Genomic DNA, 24,926 nt, shown 5'->3' with positions numbered 1-24,926 from the left:
TTAACTACTAAAACTTATATCATCCTTCAGCCCTATGCTCCGAGCATGCTGGAGATGCTTAACCCTACTCAGTCCCTTCGTGAGGGGATTTGTTGGGTTCTCATCCGATGATACCCTCTTTGCCATGATTATTCCTTCTTCTATGCGATGTCTGATAAAATGATATTTTCTGTCGATGTGTCTGGATCTCCCGTGATCCCTTGGTTCCTTGGCTAAGGCAACCGCACTTTTACTATCACAGAAAATTTCCATGGGCTCCTTTATAGCTGGTACAACTCCAAGGTCTCCAATGAAGTTCTTCAGCCATATTGCCTCCTTTGTTGCCTCGCTCGCTGCTATATACTCTGATTCACAAGTGGAATCAGCCACTGTCTCCTGCTTGGAACTCTTCCAAGTGATTGCTCCTCCGTTTAAGGTAAAGACCCAGCCCGACTGAGAGCGGAAATTATCCCTATCAGTTTGGAAGCTAGCATCACTATACCCTACAACTCTCAAGTCATCACTCCCACCGAGGGTAAGGACCCAGTCCTTAGTCCTCCGTAGGTACTTGAGGATATTCTTTACCGCAGTCCAGTGTGCCTTGCCAGGATTCACCTGATACCTGCTAACCATGCTCAAGGCAAAGGCTACATCAGGTCGAGTACACGTCATAGCATACATGATCGAGCCTACTTCCGAAGCATAAGGTACTTGACTCATTTCTGCTATCTCAGCCTCGGTACTTGGGCTTTGTGTCTTACTCAATCTGGTGTTACTCTGGATGGGTAACTCTCCTTTCTTGGAGTTCTGCATGCTGAATCTCTTCAACACCTTGTCCAAGTATGTACTTTGACTAAGTCCAATTAGTCTTTTACTCTGATTTCTCAAAATCCTTATCCCTAGAATATAGGCAGCTTCTCCTAGGTCCTTCATAGAGAAACACTTCCCAAGCTAGGACTTAACTTCCTGCAAAGTTGGGATGTCATTTCCTATGAGTAGTATGTCATCCACATACAATACCAAAAAGCTAACTATACTCCCACTAGCCTTGACATACACACAAGATTCATCTTCACTCCTAGAAAAGCCAAATTCCTTGACCTTTTCATCAAAGCAAAGATTCCATCTGCGAGGTGCTTGCTTTAATACATAAATGGATTTCTCAAGCTTACACACTCTATTAGGGTACTCGTTGCTGACAAAACCTTCTGGCTGACTCATGTAAACATCTCTAGTCAACTTTCCATTAAGGAAAGCGGTTTTGACATCCATTTGCCATATTTCATAGTCATGAAATGCAGCTATGGCTAACATAACCCTAATAGACTTAATCTTGGCTACTGGAGAAAAGGTCTCATCATAATCCACTCCAGGAATTTGAGAGAAGCCCTATGCAACCAGCCGAGCCTTATAAGTGTGTACATTACCATCCATGTCGGTCTTCTTCTTGAAGATCCATTTGCACCCTACAGTCTTACGACCTGGTACATTCTCAACCAAGTTCCAAACTTGATTGTCATACATGGATTGTATCTCGCTATCCATAGCCTCTTTCCATTTAGCAGACTCAGGGCCTACCATGGCTTCCGTGTAGCTGTTAGGTTCATCCAGACCTACTAGTGTCTCATCACTAATAAGTGTCTCACCTTCCGCAGTAATATGGAAACCATAGTAATGCTCAGGTGCATTCCTAACTCTCGTGGAACGCCTCAGAGGTACAGACTCGTCAATTGGCTCAACAGGATTTTCCTCCTCAAGTTGAGGGCTAGGGTTTGAAGTTCCTTCACCGCTTGACTCTTGAAGTTCTTCAAGGTCAATTTTCCTCCCACTGTCTCCTTGGCTTATAAATTCTCTCTCTCGAAAGACTCCCCTTCTTGCTACAAAGACCACATTATCACTAGGTCTGTAGAAGAGGTAACCAAAGGATCTTTGTGGGTAGCCGATGAAAATACACCTCTCGCTTCGGGGTTCTAGCTTATCATGAGACTCGCGCCTCACAAAATTCTCGCAACCCCAAATCTTGATGTGGTCTAGTTTAGATACTTTACCAGTCCACATCTCGTGAGGAGTTTTGGCAACTTTCTTTGTAGGGACTAGATTAAGAATATGGGCGGCAGTCTCTAAGGCATACCCCCAGAATGAAATTGGTAGCGAAGCTCGACTCATCATGGAACGAACCATATCCAACAAGGTTCGATTACGCCTCTCAGCCACACCATTCAACTGCGGTGTCCTGGGAGGTGTCAATTGTGAGACAATCCCACATTCCCTAAGATAGTCGAGGAACTTTGAACAAAGATACTCACCACCTCGATCGGATCGAAGCATCTTAATGTTCCTGCCCAATTGATTCTCAACTTCCTGTTTAAATTCCTTAAACCTTTCGAAAGTATCTGACTTATGCTTGATCAAGTAGACATATCCATATCTATTGTAATCATCAGTAAAAGTCAAATAATAACGATTAGCATCACTTGTGGCATGTCTGAATGGTCCACACACATCCGTGTGTACAAGGTCTAACAAACCTTCACCCCTCTCACAAGAACCTGTGAAGGGTGACTTTGTCATTTTTCCAAGTAAGCATGATTCGCAACCATCATCTGACTTTAGGTCAAATGACTCCAAGACGACAATGCCATAATATTGCTTTATCCAAGTTATTATTATTAACAAAATCAATACACAATACATTATTTCCTAAGTTATCAACCACATATACTGTTTCATACACGCCATCACAAGGTAATGCTTTAAAATAAAGAACATTATTAAAGAAAGCATTAATCGAACCAACTTCATTATCAAATGAAAAGGTGAAACCTTGTTTATACAATGCATGAAAGGAAATAATATTTCTTGCCATTTCTGGCGAATAACAACACTTATTCAAATCTAAACTAAACCCACTACTTAGCGATAAAGTATAAACTCCAATCTTAGTGACAGGTGAAGCTTTCCTGTTTCCCATGATCAAGTTTATTCTTCCTTGCTCCACATTCTCACTTCTTCTTAGTCCCTGTAAATCAGAACAGATATGAATACCACAACCGGTATCAAGGACCCTAGAATTAGAATGGGGTGAGTTATTAGATAAGATAGTGTAAATACCTGCATGGTTGGGTTTAACTTTCCCATCCTTCACATCTTGCTGGTACTTTGGGCAGTTCCGCTTCCAATGTGCCTTTTCATGGCAATAGAAGCATTCCGCCTCTTTTGTTTCAGAAGAAGGAGTGATGAAACCTTTCTTGGTTCCACTTGAAGAAGAGCCTTCAAGGGTCCTAACCTTGGTACCCTTCGAAGAACTCTTTCTTTTCTTCCCTCGTCCTTTCCCGATTGCCAAGACAGAGGCGGAGTTGATAGGAGTAGGAGTAGTAACAACCGCCTTACCCTTAAGACCACTTTCTGCGGTCTTTAAGAGTCCTTGAAGTTTGCTGAGAGTGACCTCTTCCTTGTTCATGTGGTATGTCTTGCGGAATTGATCATAACATGAAGGTAAGGAGTGCAAAATGATATCTATTGCAAGCTCCTCCGGGAAGTTCACATTAAGCTTCAGCAAACGGTCCACAAATCTTTGCATTTTCTGCATGTGGCCCGTGATGGGTTCTCCATCCTTCATGCGAGTTGTTATCATGGAAGAGATGATTTCATACCTCTCTTGTCGTGCACTTTGATGGTATCTTTCCATCAAATCTTGGTGCATCTCAAAAGGGTAGTAGTCCTCATAGTACTTTTGGAGATCGGCGGTCATAGTGGCCATCATGATGCATGCCACCTTGGTGGCATCCCTTTCATGTTCCCTCAAGTCAGCGATCTCGTGAGGAGTAGCAACTGTCTCATCAATCTCCTTAAGCTCCTTATCGAGGACATAATCTTTGTCCTCGTAGCGGGTAATCATTCTGATGTTTCTGATCCATTCATTAAAGTTGGATCCATCAAAAGTGACTTTCCCACACAAGTTCATAAGAGAAAAGGAGCCATTAGGATTAGAGCCAGAAGCAACATTGTTTGCAGACATCTAAAAAGAAGAAAAGTTAAGTTTAGAATAGAGATAGTCCTTAATAAAACACCCAAATGTAGTATTAAGGCTAGGAGCCAATCACAATATATTATACTTAGAAGAGGTATGTCGTAATCTAAGTAATAACATATTTGAAAGGTAGGTGAATGACGATTCACCAATTTCCACCAAAAAACGAAATATTAAATATTAAGTTTTAATTTGGTACTTAGAAATTCCTAGATTCTTTTGAGATTCAATGAACTTTTCAAAGGCATGTTTCAATCTCGAGTGTGCCCTCCAAGTTTTGTTACTGGGATGCCGATGATCACAAAATGAGGTGTGAAGTAACCATGCAAATTACTTGGTACCCTTAATAAATTACCCCTCAATCGATTTGCCGGTTAACCACACACGCTCCATCGATACTATGATAAATATTAAGTCACCCTTTACCTACCTTGTTAAGTCCAAGTTAGTGTGCCGGTTAACCACACACGCTCCACTAATGACTTAGACAAAGTGTAAAATGTAATTTCATGGATTAGCACCTTATTCACATTTTTCCTAAAGTAACTAAGATTGGGAATTTAATAAAACATTTAGTTACTTTATAATATTCATCATACTTTTAATGAGAATTTATAAGTCCTTGTCTTACCCGTTCGGCTAACGACCCTCCACCGGTCAAGCAAGCGGTGGGTGAGAGTGGACACCCATTAAGTTGCCATTTTATAGGCAACAACCTTATACCCACCTTATAGACCGGCTTCGTGAATGAGGCGTACTAGCGGTAAGACGACTTTAATCTTATACATATATATATATATATATATATATATATATATATATATATATATATTATTAACTTATAATATTATAAGTATAAGGGTTGAATTTTAACTTTTAAAATTCTAAGGGTTGGAACTAAAGTTTTTAATATGACTTTACTTGTTCCAAAACTTGAGGGCAAGTTTTGTAAACTTTCAAAACTTTTCATTTCTTGTAACTTATGAGTTAAATAGAGTAATAAAAATGAAGGCTTTTCATTTTTCTAACTTTTGTGTTCTTTTAATGGTTTTAATTCAAGTGAGACTCTTGGTTTTCCATAACTTGAGGACAAGTTATGGACTCCATTAAAACACATTATGATCAAGAATTAAACTAATTCCTATGATCATCTAAACATCATAAGATCAAGAACATGAATATGAACACTTTCATGAATCAAAAATTACACTTAAAAACTTGTAATTTTGATAACTTGTTGTTGTAAATGGATTAACATGAACATTACACCAACTAAAACAAGTTTTAAAACACCAAAACAGTTTAGGGTAATATTCCTAGTCCATTTCCAACAACAAGAACCGAAATTTTGAAAACTGCAGCCTCTACTCGTCGAGTGCATGAACTGACTCGACGAGTAGCTTGCATTTGGTCGTGGACTCGTCGAGTCCCCCCATGGACTCGGCGAGTTCTACGGGCAGAAAACAGAAAACTCGATTTTTCAAGCAGTTTGCACAAAAATCAGACAAGCAAGCCTAGGCTCTGATACCACTGATGGGTTTTGAGCATTCTAACACTTCCTAAGTGTACATGCAACCCTAATAACCTTGGATCTATGTTTGTCTAATAATCATGCAAAGTTGTTTTCCAAGCTTATGAACCTATCTAGCATACATGGGGTACAATTTTCTTTGTATAAATGATAGAACTACATACCTTGTTGTTGTAAGTGTTCCTTGAAACCTTGTGAGCCTAGCACCTCAAGTGTGATGCCTAAAATGCTTCACACAACACCAAATTCAAAGTATAAACTTGAGAGAATACTTTAACACACTCAAAATCGGCCAAGCCCTCTTGTTTCTCTTGTGTATCACTAGTGTTTCTAGTGTCGCTGATTTTGGGGAGAGACATGGTCCTTATATAGTGTGTTGCATTAGGTAAAACCCTAATGTAACATGACTCTTCATTTCTCAATCCATGGGTTAACTCCATGGAGCATCCATGGAGCATCCTATGGGTGGAACCCAACTTGATAATCAATGGAGCCTTTTAGCCCACTATATAAGATATGGAAGATTTACATAATCTACCCATATATTTAATTAGTTATTCTTTTGATCACTTAATTAATTCTAAATTAATTCTTGATAAAAACTAATTAAATAATATTATTAATATATTAGAACTTATAAAATATTAATAAACCATATGTGTTATTTCTCTCATTTAGTTTATCCAATTGCATGGTGCCATGCAACCCAAATGGACCATGCTGGGTCGGGTCAAGTATTTACCAGAAATAGTTATGGACTTAGACACCTTATCCAACAGTAGCATCCACTAGTCAATGAGAGAGTCCTGCAGGACTACGGAGAGCCGTAACATTCACGAGTCAATAAGAGAGAGTATCGTAATACTACGGGGAGCCATATCATTCGCGAGTCATTGAGAGAGAGTATCGTAAGACTGCAGGGAGCCATAGCATTCGTGAGTCAGTGAGAGAGAGTATCGTAAGATTGCGGGGAGCCGTAGCATTCACGAGTCAGTAAGATAATATTGTAAGACTGCAGGGAGCCGTAGCATTCACGAGTCAATGAGAGAGTATCGTAATACTGTGGGGAGCCATATCATTCATGAGTCAGTGAGAGAGTATCGTAAGATTGTAGGGAGCCATAGCATTCATGAGTCAGTGAGAGAGTGTTGTAAGAAGGTGAGTAGCCGTAGCATTCACGGTCAGGGTGTAACGCAGAGAGGTTCTTAGGCCTGGGTGGCCTTGCCTATTGAGTCCTTGGGAACTTGGTGGCTAGACCAAGAGAGAAACCGGGGTCTTAGTGATGGTCGAGAACCATATTATCTCGATTGAGGGAAGGGTTGTCATAAATCGAAAGGATGAGAGGAGTAATGTACACGTAGATTCGCAGATCTCGGGTCATGATTTAAGTATCAGATTGGATACGAGTGTTCCAATTTTGTGTCGAGCCAGACTCTTGTGTTTGAGTTTGGCTCTATCTGTGTGGAGGACGGGCAAGTTGGGATTTCAGAGTTTTTAGATGGATTTCATTCTGAGTGGGGATGTCTCCCATCTAATGTTTTAGACCTGGATGAATCGGTTCGTTGGTTTGAGGAGGACCACGACACATATGAATTAGCAAGTAGTAGACGACAGGGGTCGGAGGCGAGATGTGACTTCAAATTGGTTGTAGTAATCTCTTGGGGTAAAGAAAACTTCATGATTTTGGAGTTCAATGTGATTGATTGAGACAGATCGGTTGGATATAACGACTATGAAGTCGTATTGCCAGATGTGCTAGGGTAGCCTTGGAGGTTCAACTTTTAGGTCGGGAGCTGACCTGGTACTCGGTGTTGGAAGGAACATTTGAAGGGAAGCTGGGGCTTATGGTTATGGATATTAGAGGATATTATCGACCGGGTATGGTCATTCTTCTAGTGTCTGAGGGAAGAGTATTTGAGATTCATAAATTGGCCCTGATAGCAGTACTGGTGGTTGATACTTGGTGAAATGTGACCCCTCCATCTCTTTTGAGTTACGATCTGGATCGACTAGTATACATGACATGAGTGATCAGTAGCCAATTATGGTCAACAACTTGCTCCCATCAGTCGCAATGAGATAATTAGAGTTGTAAGTGTTTTACCGGTCCGTTATTCGATGAGCGATTAACACGGTGATATTCTGCATGGGCGGTCTGTCGGGGAGACAGACCACTAAAGTTTCCGAGTTTGGAGAGTCATAGCTAATATTGCAACGACAAAGGGGTCCGTCCTTTTTGGGTTGGGAGTTCATGTTTGGGTTTGGATGACGTGGGAGGGGTATCGTTGTATGTTATGAGATTTTCCGATTGTGCATATCGGATTGTTTGTTTCAAACTATATGTCGATAGAGAGCAATTTCGAGAGAGAAATCTAACTTAAGTGGGGGAGAACTGTAACACCCCGATTTCCTGGATGTGGAACTTGAGAATTTCATTCACATTATAGGACCTACTCGCTGAGTTGGTTGGTCCCAACTCGTCGTGTAGGATTTGATCAGACGTGCGGAATATGAAGTCTACTCGTCGAGTCGGAGGACTGGACTCGATGAGTTGATTCTGTTTGATGAAACCCTAATTATTCAGGCTCTCACCCTATTTAAAGGACTTTAACTCCTTTACCCTACCTCCCTCATCACTTTACCATCCTGAGACAAACCCTAATCGAGTACCTTCCATTTGAGAGTGTTTGGAGCTAATAGAGGGGGTGTTTTGGTGCATTCCTTGAAGAATAGAATGCATGGAACAAGAATGTGTTGGGTTTTGAGTATTCTAACACTCCTAAGTTTAAATGCAACCCTAAATACCTTGGATCTATGTTTTCTCTATTATACATGCAAATATGAACATTCCAGGGTATTCATCCTAACTAGCATAATAACATTGATTCATATGAGTATATCAAGTTAGAATTACATACCTCTTTTATGTAGAAAGTCTTCATGAAGCTTGAGTGCCTAGTGCCCCAAGTGTGACACCTCAAATGGTTCACACAACACCTAATACACATGGAATGACTTGAGAGAAATTGGAACACTTCATAAAATCGGCTAGCCCTTTCACGTATACTCTAGTGCCGATTTTGTCACCAATAAGATCTTTATATAGTGTCAAAATTAGGGTAAACCCTAATTGTCATGGCTTTCCATTTCCTTGGATCCATGGGTTCAAATACACCATGCAGCATCCATGGAGAATCCTATGGGTTTTAGCCCAACTTGATAATCCATGGAGTCTTAGCCCACTATACAAGTATGGATGATTTACACTATCAACCCATATATTTAATTAGTCTTCTTTTGATCACTTAATTAATCCTAGATTAATTCTTGATCAATACTAATTAAATAATCTTATTAATATATTAGAACTTATAATATATTAACAAACCTTAAGTGTTATTTCTCTCATTATAGTCTATCCAAATGCATGATGCCATGCAACCCAAATGGACCATGCCGGGTCGGGTCAAGTCTTACCAATTATAGTTATGGACTTAGACATTAATCAAAAAGAATGAGTCATTGGATCCGACGTCATCTCAGTGGTAACAGTCATTTGATGGTAAAAAGCCATTACCTTGATTACTTGTTTGTTAGATCTCTCCATTAGAGAGTTTATGGCCTTTATAGCTTCTCCTTGAGCCATTAATGGTTGTGAGCATTCTATAGAGCTGAGACCACAGATCTAGACACTACTAGGCCCTTTAGGCCTAAAGCCTCAAGCTTTATGAAGCTTTGGCCTGTCTTTATGTCCTAAACCCTTTCTTGAGCTTAGTTTTGTGTGTTTTAGCCTTGTGAGGCCTTGCATGCACGTAAAGTTAGCAACTTTACGTGGTAACTTCATTCTAGGAGATTGGATCTGAAGTTTGGAGCATTAGAATAGACCATAATGAGTTTAATGAGTAATGGCTGAAGAACTCGACGAGTTGGGCATCCAAATCATCGAGTTGAGTTGGGTTTTCCCGTTTTTGGATTCAGAGTGAACTCGACGAGTTGGTGGGGCAACTCGACGAGTGGTTTGAGTTTTCCCCGATCTTCTGGACTCTACATAGACTCGACGAGTTAGCTAGCAACTCGATGAGTTTACTCGGGCTTTCATGATTTATTGAATACTAAGGAACTCGACGAGTAGATGAGTTGCACTCGACGTGTTGGGTCAACTTTGACTGTTGACTTTCGTTGACTTTAGGGTTTTGGTTAAGCTGTGGATTTTGGAGGCTATGGAGGGGCAAAGTCTAGACCATCAGTTCAAGTGTGGGATATATTTCTTTACTCTGCGAGGTGAGTCTTCTCACTATACTTACCTGAGTGGTAATGTTGTGTGGCCGGAGGGTCTTATTGAGTTATCGACCAGAGGGTCTTATGTGCTTATACTGAGTTATGTGATATCATGCATTATGTCTTTGTGATTTATGTTGTATATTATTTTTGTGCCTTATTGAGTTAGGACCGAAGGATCCAAAACGAGTTGTGAGACCGAAGGGTCTTCACTAAGATACCGGACTGGAAGGTGTGACCTGAGCTGTGAGACCGGATGGTCTTCACTGAGACACATGATCGGAGGGTCCTTATCAAGATATATCCATGAGAGGATAAAAATTTTTGCATGGTATTTTGGGGAACTCACTAAGCTTCGTACTTACAGTGTTGTGTGAAATGTGTTTTAGGTACCTCTCAGGATCGCGGGAAGGCGCCGACATGATTGTACACACCAGCTTGAGATTATGCTTTGAGGATTCTAGGATAATGTCAAACATTTTGTTGTCTTGTGTTTTGAACAACTTATACATTTGGGTTTTTGAGAAATATGAAATTTTGTTTTGTATGGTCTTAAAATGAAATTTTTATTTGAAAATTTAGAGCTTTACAAGTGGGAGCCGGAATATGAGATGAATGAGCACTATCCGGAGTTATTTGGGGCAGCGGACTTCGAGGACGAAGTCTGTTTCAAGTGGGGGAGAATTGTAACATCCGAAACCCTAATGTACAAAAATCTATTCTTTTATTTTGCATTATGAGTGTCCTTACGACCTGAGATCTTGGGGATCACGTCGTGAGTGACCATTGACCTATTGACCCGCGTTTTTGGAAACTCACGACGTAAGGCATAAGGTCTGATGACATGAGTGTGGCTTAATGACCCAAAACACTAATTTTCGGGTATTGAAGTGAATGAGAGGCTAGGGTTATCCATCATCAGCCTCTCTCACCCTCTAAGCATCTGAAAAACCCTAATCTCGACCCTCTTGAAGCTCTTAGGCATTTTTGAGATCTCTGAAGCATTCTTTGGTGGTTTTTAGCTACTTGAAGTGGAAGAAGACCTTGGTTGAGCAACCTCTAGGCATTTTGGCTTCCACGTTGCAATCTTTTGGAGCTTTTGGACCATTGTAAGTCATAAAGTTTGGACCTTTTTACCTTTTTCATTATAGATCTAAGTTATAAGCTCCTTTTTGCATGTTTGGTGGGATTGCTTGCATGGGGTCCATAAAGTTGGCAACTTTATGAATCAGTGCCTCATTCTCTTCAATATAGTCTTTGGATATGAGTTTTGGTGTAGTTTGGGACTCCAAGTTTGAGTCTAGATCTCATTTTTACCACTTCTGGTCTAGTAAGAGTTTGAGCCATGAATTGGACATGTATGACTGGAAAGCCATGATTTTTATCATCCTTTGGGTAAAGGAAGACCTCCTGGAAAGTCCAAAGTTATGGCTCAAAGGATTTAGAGCTTAATGTTTTAAGCTCGTCATTACATATCTCACGACGTGAGGGTTAGGACGTCACGATGTGAGAATGTTGGCCATACTGTCTATTTTGTCCGGATTGGGCCACGACGTGACTTAAGGTTGGGTCACGACGTGAAGGAGACTGGAATCTTCTTGATGGGTTGAGTTGACTCGCTGAGTCGCGACTGAGTCGACTTGGTCCCCACGACGTGACCAAGGTCTGGTCACAACGTGAGGACTGTTGTTGAGGTTGGACCGTTGATTTTAGGTCCATGAGGGGTTTGAGCCCAATTTTGAAAATTGGGCCATGTTTGGGCTTTGGGTGATCATTTTGGAATTTGGGCATTTTTGGATAGTTGGGTTGGGCCTTGGCTTTGTGCCAAGTTAGGTAAAGGGTAAAAAGGGTCTTTTACCCTATTTTGGACTCTTAGTGTGAGTCGGGATCCAATTATTAATTGGATGTTACTTTTTTTATTGATAGCGCGGGGATTTTAGCGGGCCAACAGCTAGAGTTTAATCTGTGAGATTCAATAGTCTAAGGTTAGTTTCCTCACTGGGTTTAGCGGGTCTAAGGCACCAATGTCAGCCCATGATCTGTTATGCTAGAATATTAGATGTATGTGTGGCTCTTGTATGTGTATGTGCTTGTATGCTTACTGGGTGGGGCCCGATGGTTATTATGTTTGTTATTACCTTGTTATACTTATATGATTTGTATGTGGGCAGGGCCCGTTATGCGAGTTTGGGTGGGGGACATTATACTTAGTGGGCGGGGCCCATTATATCAGTTTGGGCGGGGCCCGTTATGCGAGTATGGGTGGGGCCCGTTACACTTATTACGCGAGGCCCATTATGTTTTTAGTTATGTATGGTATGTGGTATCTTGGAGAACTCACTAATTTCATGCTTACAGCTTTCAGCTTATGTTTGGTGTACTTCTGGTGCAAAAGGGAAGAGCTCGGGGTGATTGCAATGCACACACGATATAGTTCCTCATTTTCATGATAACTCTGATAACTTGTGATGTTTTAATCTTTTTGAGAATTATGTTGATGTTTTGGGATAATGTTTTTTTAATTAAAAAATGAAAATTTTAGGTCTTATTTTTGGGACGTTTCATTTAGTCTAGTAACTTAAGGTTTTAAGCACACATTCACTCACTGTTGGAATCGTTAAAACTCAGAAAGTCTACATGAGATATGAAATTCATCAACTAAGAACAAAAACTTAGTAAAGTCATATGCCCTATAACCGTGAATCCCATGTGAGTGAGGAAGTTATGTATAGATCTATATGAGTTGACACTCCCATCCGAGGTTGCTAGGTACAACCCCTTGTCTGACGAGTCATACCGGGTGACAAACTGTCCTTTTTTTGTTGTTCCGACGTAGATGAAGTGTACGCAGGATTGGATCTGGTGCTCCCCTTTATAGCACCAAGTAGAGGTTTGAACGCCATATAACTACGGTTATAGTCTCATGTAGCACCAATTACACTCTAAGACGATTATAATTGTATGTTATATGAGTGTCAATGTCACGTATAAGTATCATAAACACTTAAACCCATAGTGCATGGACCTTTATAGGTATAGAACTTATATAATAAGTAAAAATTATAGCTAACACATACACGATACAGTAAAACTAATTATAAATTATGTAGATACTTATAAACTATATATTATACTTTTTGGTTAGAAAAAGTACTATTTATATAAGTTCTAAACAGTTATATATTTTATATATATACTTTTTGGTCATAAAAAGTATTTTTTTATACTTGGTGTAATAACAACTATGGATGTGTTTGGCACGCCACAACCTGCTTCTTTTTTGAGCTTTTTTAAGCTGTCATGTTTGGCAAGTCAAAAAGTAGCTTATCAGCTAGCTTTTTAAAAAGCTATTTAGACTAGCTTTTTAGGAGCCTTTTTAAAATTTTCCAAATATGCCCCTTAATTAATTATAGAAACACATTCTTTTAAATGTCTTTTATGTCATTTTATAATTTTCAGCTAGCTTTTCAGCCAATTTTAGCAAACAACATTTTTAATCAACTAATTTTTCAGCTTGTACGCTAAACATAGCCTATATATAGTATAAACATATTTTTGTTATAAAAGTTCACAGTGTCAAAACCTATGAACTCACAAATTTTTTGTTGATGTATTTTCAGAACGCATGTATTTTCAGTAACGTAAAAGCAAGAATGTTACACGCACATGAGAGTCTTGTTATCAATCGTCGATCCACTTTTGTTTGTATATTGATGCCTATATGTTAAAGCGTGTATCGTATTTTGGTTATATGTAACCATGTACTTGAAGAACGAAACAATTTAATCTCTATTTAGTAATATTATAAGTATTTATTTTGTTTATGACGTTATTTTTGTACTGTTCAATGTATGTTCAATAACTGTGATCAATGAATAAGACTATCGTCTGACGTTTCCATCGTCGTCCGAAGGTGTTACAACTTTCCTTACTCTCAGCGCTAAATATGCCTTCACCCATTCCTTTACTACCATCGACATCCCTCATGCCCCACTTACACCTTACCCTCTCATTCCCCTTTGCGAAAATCATCATGCCCTACATTCCTCTCTCACCTTTTTTCTTTTAAAATTGCCTACCACCAACAAGCAATTATGTTCAACGATGTAAATTCATTGTTGGAATCTGAGTTTGAATCGATTTTTATGTTTGGATTTGAAGTTATGAATTTGCTGTAAGTCGAAGCTGATTTTAGATTTGTTTCTTGGTGGCAACAATTAACGGTCAAGATGGTTGGTTGTAGTGGTGATGGAAGTTGGTATTGGTGTTGGTTGTATAGTAGCGGTGGGAGGTGGACGGTGTTTGGAGTGGATGGTATCAGCCGCAAAATATGATTGGAAATTTGAAATATAGTTTAATGATAAATCTTATATAAAAATAAGAATTGACCGTATACAAAACAATTAATAAATTTCAATCCCGTGACAAAATGATAAATTTTAAACAAACAAAATGAATTTAATTGTAAATTATGGTAAAAAAAAAAAAGTTAATGCATGTCAAAAAAATGTAGTTAATTATCCTACAGATCATTATCCCAAAAGATGGCATTCTAAAAAGAGATTTTAAAAGCATCCCATGGCAAAGAACTTTTGACTTCTCTATAAATAATCCTTTTAATGTACCATCATCCATATAGAATCCATATTTTTCTAATCAACGAAAGAATCTCTCTTTTGTAGTTTCTTCCAATGGAAAAAAATTCATGTAATTCAACGCTAAATATGCCTCCATCCCTTCCTTTCTCATGCCCTACTTACACCTTACCCTCTCATTATCTTTTGTGAAAATCACCCTGTCCTACATTCCTCTCGCCTTTCTTTTTGAATCATCTGCCACCAACTAGTTATGTTTAAAGATGTAAATTCATTGCTAGAATCTGAGTTTGAATCGATTTTTAGGTTTGAACTGATTGGAGGTATGAATTTAGGTTGAAGCTGATTTTAAATAAGTTTTTTGGTTACAGTTCTTAATGGTCGAGATGGTTGGTTGTAATTACGAAGGATGGTGATGGAAGTTGGTGGTGTTATTGGTTATTACAGGTGGAGAATAGCATTGAGAGGTGGACGATGTTGGAAGTGGATTGGTATTCGCCCCATAATATGATTGGAAATTTGGAATTTATATTTAACGATAAACCTTTATACAAAACAATAAATTTCAACATCCCTCTGAATGAATTTAATTGTAAATTATGATCTTGTTAAAAAAAAGTAGTTATTAATTTATCAACCTACAAATAATTATCCTAAAAGAATAAAAGATGGCATCCTAAAAAAACAAGTCAAAAACCATAGGACTTCTCTATAAATAATCCTTTTAATATATCATAATCCACATAAAGAATCCATCCTTTTCCAATGAAAACCTTAGAAAAACTCAACAAGCTTAAAAAAAACTACTATATTATTTTTATATTATTTTTTAGTATACTAAAACCCTTATATTTTCTATTATTCTTATTTAAGGTTTTTTAAGCTTAGAAAAACATATTCTATTTTATTCTATTTTCATGAAAGGATTAAAAAAAACCATTATATATATTTTTTAGTGCATTTAAACTCTCATATATATATTTTTTTTAAATCTAATGAATTGTAACAATAGAAACGTCAAGAATCGAGTACCTAACATTTTTGGCTATCTAGGATTTACCGAATTCAATGCCTTAAATGATACATTTTTAAAAATATAAAGGTTTTAACGTACAAAAAAAATAATATAATGGTTTTTTTAAAACTTTAAAGAAAATATGTTGGGTTTTTATAATATTATCCCTTTTCCAATCAACAAAAGAAAGAATCCGATCTTTTTGTAGTTTCTTCCAATAGAAAAAATAAAAAATCATCGAATTCATTGCTTAAGCCGAACCAAAAGAAAAAAAAAAGCAAAGAAACCAATAATATAAAAACTTACACACAACAATAAAAATTCATTAAAACAACATGTAGATCAAAGAAACAAAAGGTTATATATCTTACAATTCATGCATGAGCATTGTACGTTGTACTTGTACCTCATGCAACAAAACTAGTACACCCCATATTTTTTTTATTCTTCAAAACCCACCAAAACTATACAGTTAAACCCTAGTTTGTTTTTTCAGTTACAAATTCCCATTCGTCAACATCTGAACAACTTCCCTCATATTAGGCCGACGTGTACTCTCTTCCTCCACACACATCATCGCAATCTTAAACATATCCACAACACTTTCCAAAACATACCCCTTCAACCTACAATCCACCACCGCCACCACCACGGCGGTTTCCGGCGGCGGAGGGATCTCGGAGATTGTGTCTCTCACCCACCTCACAATGTCTACTCCGTCGCCAAACTCCCCTACTGGCTTTTTCCCGGATATTAGTTCCAGAAGAACGACGCCGAAACTATACACGTCGCTTTTTTCGTCGACTTTTAGTGTGTAGGCGTATTCTGTAATTTAAATTTTAATCATTATTATGTCAGGTTTTTTAGGGTACAAGTGTTGATGCGTGATGTACATGTTGTGTTTTTTTTTGACTGAAGTGGATTAATCGAAATTTACAGGGTCTGTGGTGTTACAGTAGCAACCCTAGTTTTAAAAGGCAGCAGACTACTAGTAGTGTACTTGACCATTTTCAAAAGGCTATTATAGGATTCAACCAAAAAACAAATTTTATTTTTTTATTTTTATTCTGTTTTCAAGTGTTTATCATTAGCACAATGTAAATTTAAAATTCTACCAAATTTCACGTGTGAAAATTGTTACGTATTTAAAAAAAAAAAACTAAATAATATTTTTGTTTAAAAAAAACGGTTAGAAACTTTAGTTCCAGGGGTATTTAGGTCTTTGTGCACACCGTTAGATCTTTTGCTTAAATGATGCGTAAAAAGTTGTATGAATGAATGGTGGAACACAAAGTTGCTTTAATAAGTGTACTTTAAGCTTCTAAAACAGTACCTTTATAGCACATTTTATGAAGAATAAATATTATACACCAGATAAATTTACATAATTGGTCCTTGTATTTTAAAAAACTTTACAGGTTTAGTCGTTATTATAGTTTTTTTTGAGGATGGTCCATATTCCATACTTCATACTTTATACTTTATAGGGACCATTTATGTAATTTTTGTAAAGCATTAGGACTATTTATGTAATTTTCTCTAAGAATAGTTAAAAAACCATAAGAATATTATACACAAGATAAAATTACATAAATGGTCCTTGTACTTTAAAAAACTTTACAGGTTTAACTGTTATTTTTGTTGTTTTTGAAAAGGATGATCCATATTCCATACTTATGGTCCATAAACTTCATAGGGACCATTTATGTAATTTTTGTAAAGCGTTGGGACTATTTATGTAATGTTCTCTATGAATAGTTAAAAAAAACCTTAAGAATATTATACATAATATTAAATTACATGAATGGTCCTTGTATTTAAAAAAACTTTACAGGTTTAGTCGTTATTTTTTGTTTTTTTTTAGGATGGTCCATATTCCATACTTCATGATCCATAAACTTCATAGGGACCATTTATGTAATTTGTGTAAACAAATGGGGCTATTTATGTAATTATCTTAAAAAAACCATAAGAATATGCATTAAAGACTTGTACCTGGTGCAATATATCCATACGATCCAGCAATAGAAGACATGCATTCGGATCCACCAGCATCCCTCAAGAACTTAGCCAATCCAAAATCAGCAACATGAGCTTCATAATCCGAATCCAACAATATATTATTCGATTTCACATCTCGATGAATAATCAAAGGCGAACAATCATGATGAAGATAACACAACCCTTTAGCAGCTTCAATCGCAATCTTACACCTCGTTTCCCATTGCAAATGCGCCCCTTTTGGCCCATGCAAAATCTCGCCTAAACTTCCATGAGACATGAACTCGTAGAGAAGAAGATTGGTGTCACGATTGCAAACGTACCCGAGTAATCTCACGATGTTTCGATGTTTGATTGTTCCTAATGTTTGGATTTCTGCTTCGAATCCGTGGTTTCTTCCCATTAATCGTTTGATTGCGACGTCGATTCCGTTTGGCATTGATCCTCGGTAGACGATTCCGGCACCTCCTTTTCCGATTATGTTTTCGTCTTTTAAACATACGATAACGTCTTCTGCTTTGAAATCTAGCCGTTGAAAAGTTGTTAGCTTCCATGATTTTGATTTTAGGATCTTGTTCTTCTGTTTGATTAGAAGGAAGAAGATTAGAATCGAGAATGTTATCGTGATTGGGATGAAGATGGAGAGGAAGAGTTTTGATTTGTTGAGGGAAACGGAATGATGTTTGTGATTTGTTATGGATTCGCAGTGAGGGAGGTGAGGTGAACACAGGTTAGGGTTTCCGGCGAAGACTGTGTCGTTGAAGTCTTTTAGTTGGCCATCGGAGGGGACTCTGCCGGAGAATTGGTTGTAGGAAAGATCTAAAACCGTTAAGCTTTTCATGTGACCTAATTTCGCCGGAATCTCACCGATTAGTTTGTTCCGGGAGACGTTGAGAATGTTTAAGCTTGATAAACTGAGAATCCCTCTCGGAAATTCTCCGTGCAATTCATTCCGGCTTAAATCTAATGAAGTTAGATCGGAGCAGTTTCCAATATCCGCCGGAATCTCGCCGGTTAGATTGTTGTCGCTGAAGTTAATCGCATACAATCTCTTCAAATTAAACATCTCATACGGGATTCCACCGATTAAATTGTTGGATTGTAGAGAAAGTTTTGTTATATTCACCAAACCACCAATCGCCGGAGGTATTATTCCGGTGAGCCGGTTGTTTGAAATTGAAACGATTTGAAGAGATTCGCTGTACATTTCCGCCGGAAGCTCCCCGCTGAAATAGTTGTTGTCAAGCTCAAGCATGGTGAGTTCCGGCAAGTTGAATACGCCGGCCGGAATAGTTCCGTTGAAGAAATTGTTCATGATTCGAATCTTTGTTAACGATTTGCAGTCGCCAAGTTTCTCCGGTAGCGGCCCAAAGAAGTAATTTACCATCAGAACCAATATTTGTAGCTTTCCTGAAGAAAGAAGTCAATGACAATAGTCAACATACCATTTCTATCATACGTATATTTAACTTGTACATGATGCATAATGAACTTGTACATCATTTACAACTCAATTGAATTCACAAAGTAATGGAAGAATAGTTATCGTTATAAAATTTTAGGGTTGTTTGTTTAATGTTTACCTCCTTTGCATAAATCTTGTGGAATGGTTCCGGTGAGGTGGTTGCCGTCGACGTCTAGTATGAGAAGTTTGCCGTTGCTACCGAGATTCGGCGGGAGGGAAAAGGTGAAGTTGTTCGTCCATAACTGAAGCACCTCCAGATTCGGGAGATCTCCGATGAACGGCGGAATAGGGCCAGAGAGATGGTTGAGAAACAGATTCAGCAACGTCAAGTTCTTCAGTTCCGAGAAACTCTCCGGTATACCGCCGGTGAGATTATTGCTTGAGAGATCAAGTGACTTCAAACTGACTAATCCTGACAGGTCCGGTGGAATTTCGCCGGTTAAATTGTTGAACTGAAGAAACAGAGTGTGTAACATCTTCAAATTCCCAAGGCTCTCCGGAATCTCGCCGGAGAGATCACAACCTCCGATATCGAGTAATTTTAACGATTTAAACGAACCGAACTCCGGTGGAATTCCGCCATCGTAGCTATTGAAGTAGCCTAGACAAAGCTCCTCAAGCGTCGATAACCTTGATAAACTCCACGGAATCCTACCGGTGAGTGCGTTACCTTGCAATCCTAAGCTCTGTAGACTCTGAAACTCCGAGTAATCCTCCGGAATCTCACCGCTGAAGAAATTACCTCCGAGAAAAAGCTTTTTCAGATTCTTCAACTTCACAAACTCCAACGGCAGCATCCCGCTGAAATTATTGTTATAAACATCGAACACTTCAAGCTCCGCCATCGCCGCCACGATCTCACCAGGAAACTCGCCAGTAATCGCATTAGTCGAGAAGTTGATAAACCGAATCGAAGTCAGATTACACATCTCCACAGGAAGTTCACCGGTGAGTCCATTAGATGTAAGCGTGAGATTAACAAGCTTGTTCAAAACCCCAATCTCCGGCGGAATACTACCGTTCAAAGCAACGTTCGAGATTATCAACGACGTTACACGTGAATTCTCGTCACACGTAACTCCTGAAAACGAACAATGAGAATTGGAAACAATGGAATTAGGTAGAGGTGCTACCCAGTCGTCTAATCCGGACCTTTCTGGTGCTACAGCCATTGATTGTTTGAGCTTCAAGAGTGCATCAAGATCTGAAAATCCATTTGACGAATGTAAGAGAATGAAGAAGAAGAAGAAGAAGAAGAAGAAGAGGTGAAGAACAACAGGAAGTTTGTTCTTCATTGTTCAGTGGTTCAGGATGAGAGTGAAAGTCTGAAAGACGGCATAGAAGAAGTTGATGGCGGTGGTAGTTGTAGTGTAGACTGGGAGTGGATAGCATATAATATAGGTTTAGAAAAAATTGGAAGAATCTCTGACGAGTATCCATTTTGATACGAAGAAAAAATAAAAAAGCAAGGGGACTACAAAATTACATAAAACAAACTTATCATGTAAATTGTCAATATTTTCTTTTATATTAAGAAAATAAAATATAGGAGAATTTTATTTATATTCTAATAAAATTTAAATATTATTTTTATATCGTTACAAATAATACAATTACAAATATATTCTTCTCAAACTAATATCCAAATTTATAATAATTTAATTTGGATTATACAAATTAATATTAAAAAACTTATCTAGAATTCAAATTTTCATTCGAATTTACCAAAATGTTCTTCCCTAATTAAAGATTACACAATACCCACACCTCCTTCCCCTTCGTCTCCTTGCACCCAAACGGATGGCTGAAGTATTTATATAGGTTCCTCAACCCTGCAACATCCGGATATTAAATCATAATCTATTTGCCCATGACAAACTATAGAACACACACACAAAAAAAAAAAAAAAAAAAAAAAAAAGAAAAAAGTGATAGAAATGTCTAATATTTAATTTAGGATTTAATATGAAAAAGGGTATTTTGGTAAATTCTTATGGAATTTTGAAGTTCAATTGATAAAATCCAAATTAAATTATGAGTTTGGATTTAAACGTGAGATTTATAGTTTGATAAGGATATAGATGAAATTTTTTCCTTAAATAAAATATAAAAACATAGATTTTTCAGGATAAATAGTCATTTGAGTATTTTTTTAGGAAAAATCATTTCAAAGAGTAACTTATTTTTTATATGTATATATTTAGTCTTTATTTTTTTCTTTTTATAAAATAAACTTTTATATCAGAGTTTTTGTAACCATACAATCCTTTTTACAGCCAATACTCGGTATATCGGTCATATACGATTTTCCTTTTATTTTGGTGAAATGAATTTGTCATGTGGCATCCACATGTTAGCTTACGAGGATAGGGTAACACTACACCCCTATTTAGATGATAGCTGACAATTAGGGTTCATTTACTTAGCCAACATTCCTCAATTATGTCATTCTATAGCCCACCATTCCACCCAAGCTTCATGAATCACAATCAACAATGGCAGAAGATGCAAATCCAATCGTTGATGTACACTATAATGGGTCATTCGCACCTTCCATGTATGATGTATTTTGATGCAGACATAGCCTCTGGACCATACACGATTGTGAACGAGATGATATTCCTCGATTTCATCCCCTTTCGTGAAAAAGCTTACTAAGGGCAAGTGTAAAGATGTGTATTATTGTCTACATGATGTGAGTTTGTCTGAGGGATTACATGTCATATAGAATGAGTGCAGTTTTAATGAGTTTCTTGAAGGTGCCAATGGAAAAAAGAGATTGCATGTATATGTGGATCATTATCATGAACCTTTGTTTGATTGGATTCAGGAGGAAGAAGCAGACCTTAAAGATGATTTGGTTTCTATTAATGATGTTGACTCCATTATAGAAGATGGTCTGAAAGTTGAACATGAAGAGGACGATGAAGTTATATCTCTCAAAATAAACTTTAATGATCATTTCCTCAACAAATTTTGTCCAGTAGAGAATGTTGACTTTGTTGAAGAATATGAGAATATAGCACGACCTATCAATGAAAGACATGATCATACTCATGAATGGAATAAGATTAAGTGTCAATTAGGTATGAAATACTCTACTGCTGTTGGACTAAAATACTCTCTAACTTGCTATGTTGTAGCAAATGGTTATGATTTATGGTATGAAAAGAACGACAAGAGTAAGTTTGCTGGTTTGGTGGTGTAAAGGAAATAATCCAACTTGCCTTTATAGATTGTTTGCATCCTAGATGAAAGAGGAACATACTTTTCAGATTAAGTCGCTTATAGTAGAGCATAAGTGCTTAAGAGCATTCAAACTTGGGTTGTAACACTCGTTTTACAGATTGGATCAATATAGGGCATAAAGGAGTTAAAGGGATGGCTTTAGGAAAAAAAAATCATGTCTCACGACTTGACCATAGGGACGTCATGACGTGACAAGCCTAATACCCCTCGGTGATTCCTGGCTTATTTTGGTGCTTTGGAAGCTTAAAGAAGAAGAAGGTGTTATAGTGAGTTAATCTAGCAATAAAACTTCATGATCATCCTCTTGTGCATATTTTGGACCTTTGCAAGTGTCCAAGATTCAAGATTTTTGGTTTCATGTTTCTAGATCTAAGTTCTTTTTCCATTTTCTTCATGATGTGGGAGTTTGGAGGATGGATCCTATAAAGCTGTCAACTTTATGGATCTTTGACGTCCTTTCGATATTATATGTTCGAGGTCTATGGTTCCTTGGAGCTTTTGGTCTCATACTTAAGTTTGAATTCATTTCTTCATGATTTTGACGTAATTTGGGAAGATACATGCATTGGACATGCATGTCCATAAAGTGGTGATTTTTATGGTGTTCTGGGAGTATGAAACCCTTTTGGAATTTGTGGAGTTGAGATCTTAAGGATTTAGTGCTTAATGGTTAGCTTTATGCCTTTAGTTTCCATTAAGGACCTAGGTTTAAGGATTTTGGCTTATTGGGATGTATTAATGGATAAAGTTGGAAAATTTATCCATAAAGACCTTATGAGTATCAGATCTAAGCTTTGGAGCTCTTAAGGATGAAGGAAAACAACATAATCCATTAAGCTGTTTAATCCTAGCTCCCACAACATGACCTTCTGGTCTTCACAACGTGGCAACTGGGGATCATCCTGACTATTTTGGCATTTTGTGATCATGACGTGGCCATAGGGAGGTCACGACGTAGAGGCTTGCTATTGATAATTATTGACCTTGACTTTGAATTTGAACGTTGACTTTTGGCATGGTTTAACATTTTTTTTTTCAAATTTCTATCTTTTAGAAGGTATACTGAGGGTTTCCGTAACACCCTGTTTATTTAATAAATAAATAAACGAATAAAATAAATAATAATGTCGTAAAACCACGAGATGTATTTTATATTATTTTAATTTAACTCGAAGGTGATAGTAAGTTGATAGGAGTGGTTATTATCGGGACTCGAATGTATTAAAATCTGGAAATAGGGGTTAAAAGTGCAAATTCCGGACACAACGTAAAAATATTTATGAAGACAGGGGTTGAATATGTTGTAATTAAGACATTGGGGACTATTTGGTAATTTATGGGTTGAATTTGGAAAGGATTTGTAGAAAAAGGGGTGGTTTAGTAAATTTGGACTCGATTTGAAAGGATTTTCAGAAAGCAAGGTTCAAATGGTAAATTTTGGACCTTGGTTGGAAAGTTTCTCATGGGGAGGGACCAAACTTGTCATATGTGAAAAAGGTTTGATGGGAGCGAGACTTAAACCGACACACTCCTTCCCTTCTATTGCAGCGCTCAAAAAACCTAACCCTAGATCGTCATTTCCATCAGCCGCCACCTTCACCTTATGACTCCTCAGTCGCCGCCTCTCTTCTTCTCGTCTTCCGATCAGATCAAGTTGGCGCCTGCTGCCGGTGACACCGTGAGTGGTTTGGAGGACCACCGAGACCGGAGCTGGGTTGTGAACAACAAGATTGGGCTACGAACGACCAGTGTGACGCCGGACATCGTGAATATCAGTGTTGTTGTTCCAACTCGCTACTCTTCTCCATTTCTTCTCCGGTTGTGGCTAACAGACGTCCGTTGCTGCTGTTTGCTGCCGGCGAGTACGTGAGACAAGGACCGCCGCTGGGAACTGAGATGGCAAGCGGTGGGAATAAGGAGCTGTTGGATGTTGGGCCGTGTTTCATGGGTATTCCTGCTTGTGTTGTGTGAGTGCGTGTTGGATGTTGGGTCGTGTTCCATGAATTGAAATCAAAGTTTTGATAAAAGTTTCCAATAATAAATGTATATTGTTAAAATGAGTAAATAAGTTTGTAAAAACAAAGTTCTTTGTCATCATGAGAGATAAAGTATGCTGCCCAAATGAGATGCAACGTTCATATTCTCATGGAAGATAAAGTTTGTTACTTAAACGAGTAAACAAGTTTCATTGCTAAAATGAGCAATCAATTTCCTTGATACAAGGAACAAACAATTTCATTGCTAAAACATGTATATAAGTTTCCAGTAATAAAAGTTCGTTGTTATAATGAAAAACAAAGTTTATTGCTATAATGAGAAAAAAGTTCATTGCTATAATGAGAAACAAAGTTCATTGCTATAATTAATAAACAAGTTTGTTACTATAATAAGTAACAAGTTTGTATGTGTATGAGAAAACAATGAGTTCACAACCAAGCCTATTACTGATGCCCTATCAAGATCTGTGTTTATCGTTCCATAGATTAATATGGTATCATGCACTCAAGAAATCGGGCAAGTAAGGAGTGTCAATTCCTAATAGCGCTATCCATAATGACCATTGGCTCAAAGAATTAATGGTTAGATTAAAGTATAAGAGAAGAGACTTAAGATGATAAGGCCTCATGTTTCAAGTTGCATAAACATACATAACAAAACATAGCAATCATGTTTGATACAAATCAATTTAAATACAACGAACAATAAACAGTTTTTCCGACATGCTTTTCCACTCCAAAACATAAAAACCGAAAATATGGGAAGTCGTGAATACTCACAATATG

The 24,926-nt window shown here is 37.7% G+C and overlaps 1 protein-coding gene across 1 annotated transcript; it reads right to left on the bottom strand.

Moving 5' to 3' along the window:
* Window positions 1-15,730: 15,730 nt before the first annotated feature.
* On the bottom strand, window positions 15,731-20,294 carry LOC145086117 (uncharacterized). Its single transcript, XM_079023849.1, has 3 exons — window positions 19,013-20,294; window positions 17,424-18,839; window positions 15,731-16,253 (listed from the first exon to the last, which is right to left on the bottom strand). The coding sequence occupies exons 1-3, from the start codon at window positions 20,187-20,189 to the stop codon at window positions 15,925-15,927; spliced, it is 2,922 nt and encodes a 973-aa protein (XP_078879975.1). The 5' UTR covers window positions 20,190-20,294; the 3' UTR covers window positions 15,731-15,924.
* Between the last annotated feature and the right edge of the window lie 4,632 nt (window positions 20,295-24,926).

This window comes from Lactuca serriola, chromosome 2 (genome assembly GCF_051521515.1).
Source record: "Lactuca serriola cultivar US96UC23 chromosome 2, Lser_US96UC23_V15, whole genome shotgun sequence".
In the NCBI taxonomy this organism is placed as follows: domain Eukaryota; kingdom Viridiplantae; phylum Streptophyta; class Magnoliopsida; order Asterales; family Asteraceae; genus Lactuca; species Lactuca serriola.
The sequence above is the reverse complement of the archived record's forward strand: the minus strand, read 5'-3'. Positions and strand labels throughout refer to the sequence as shown.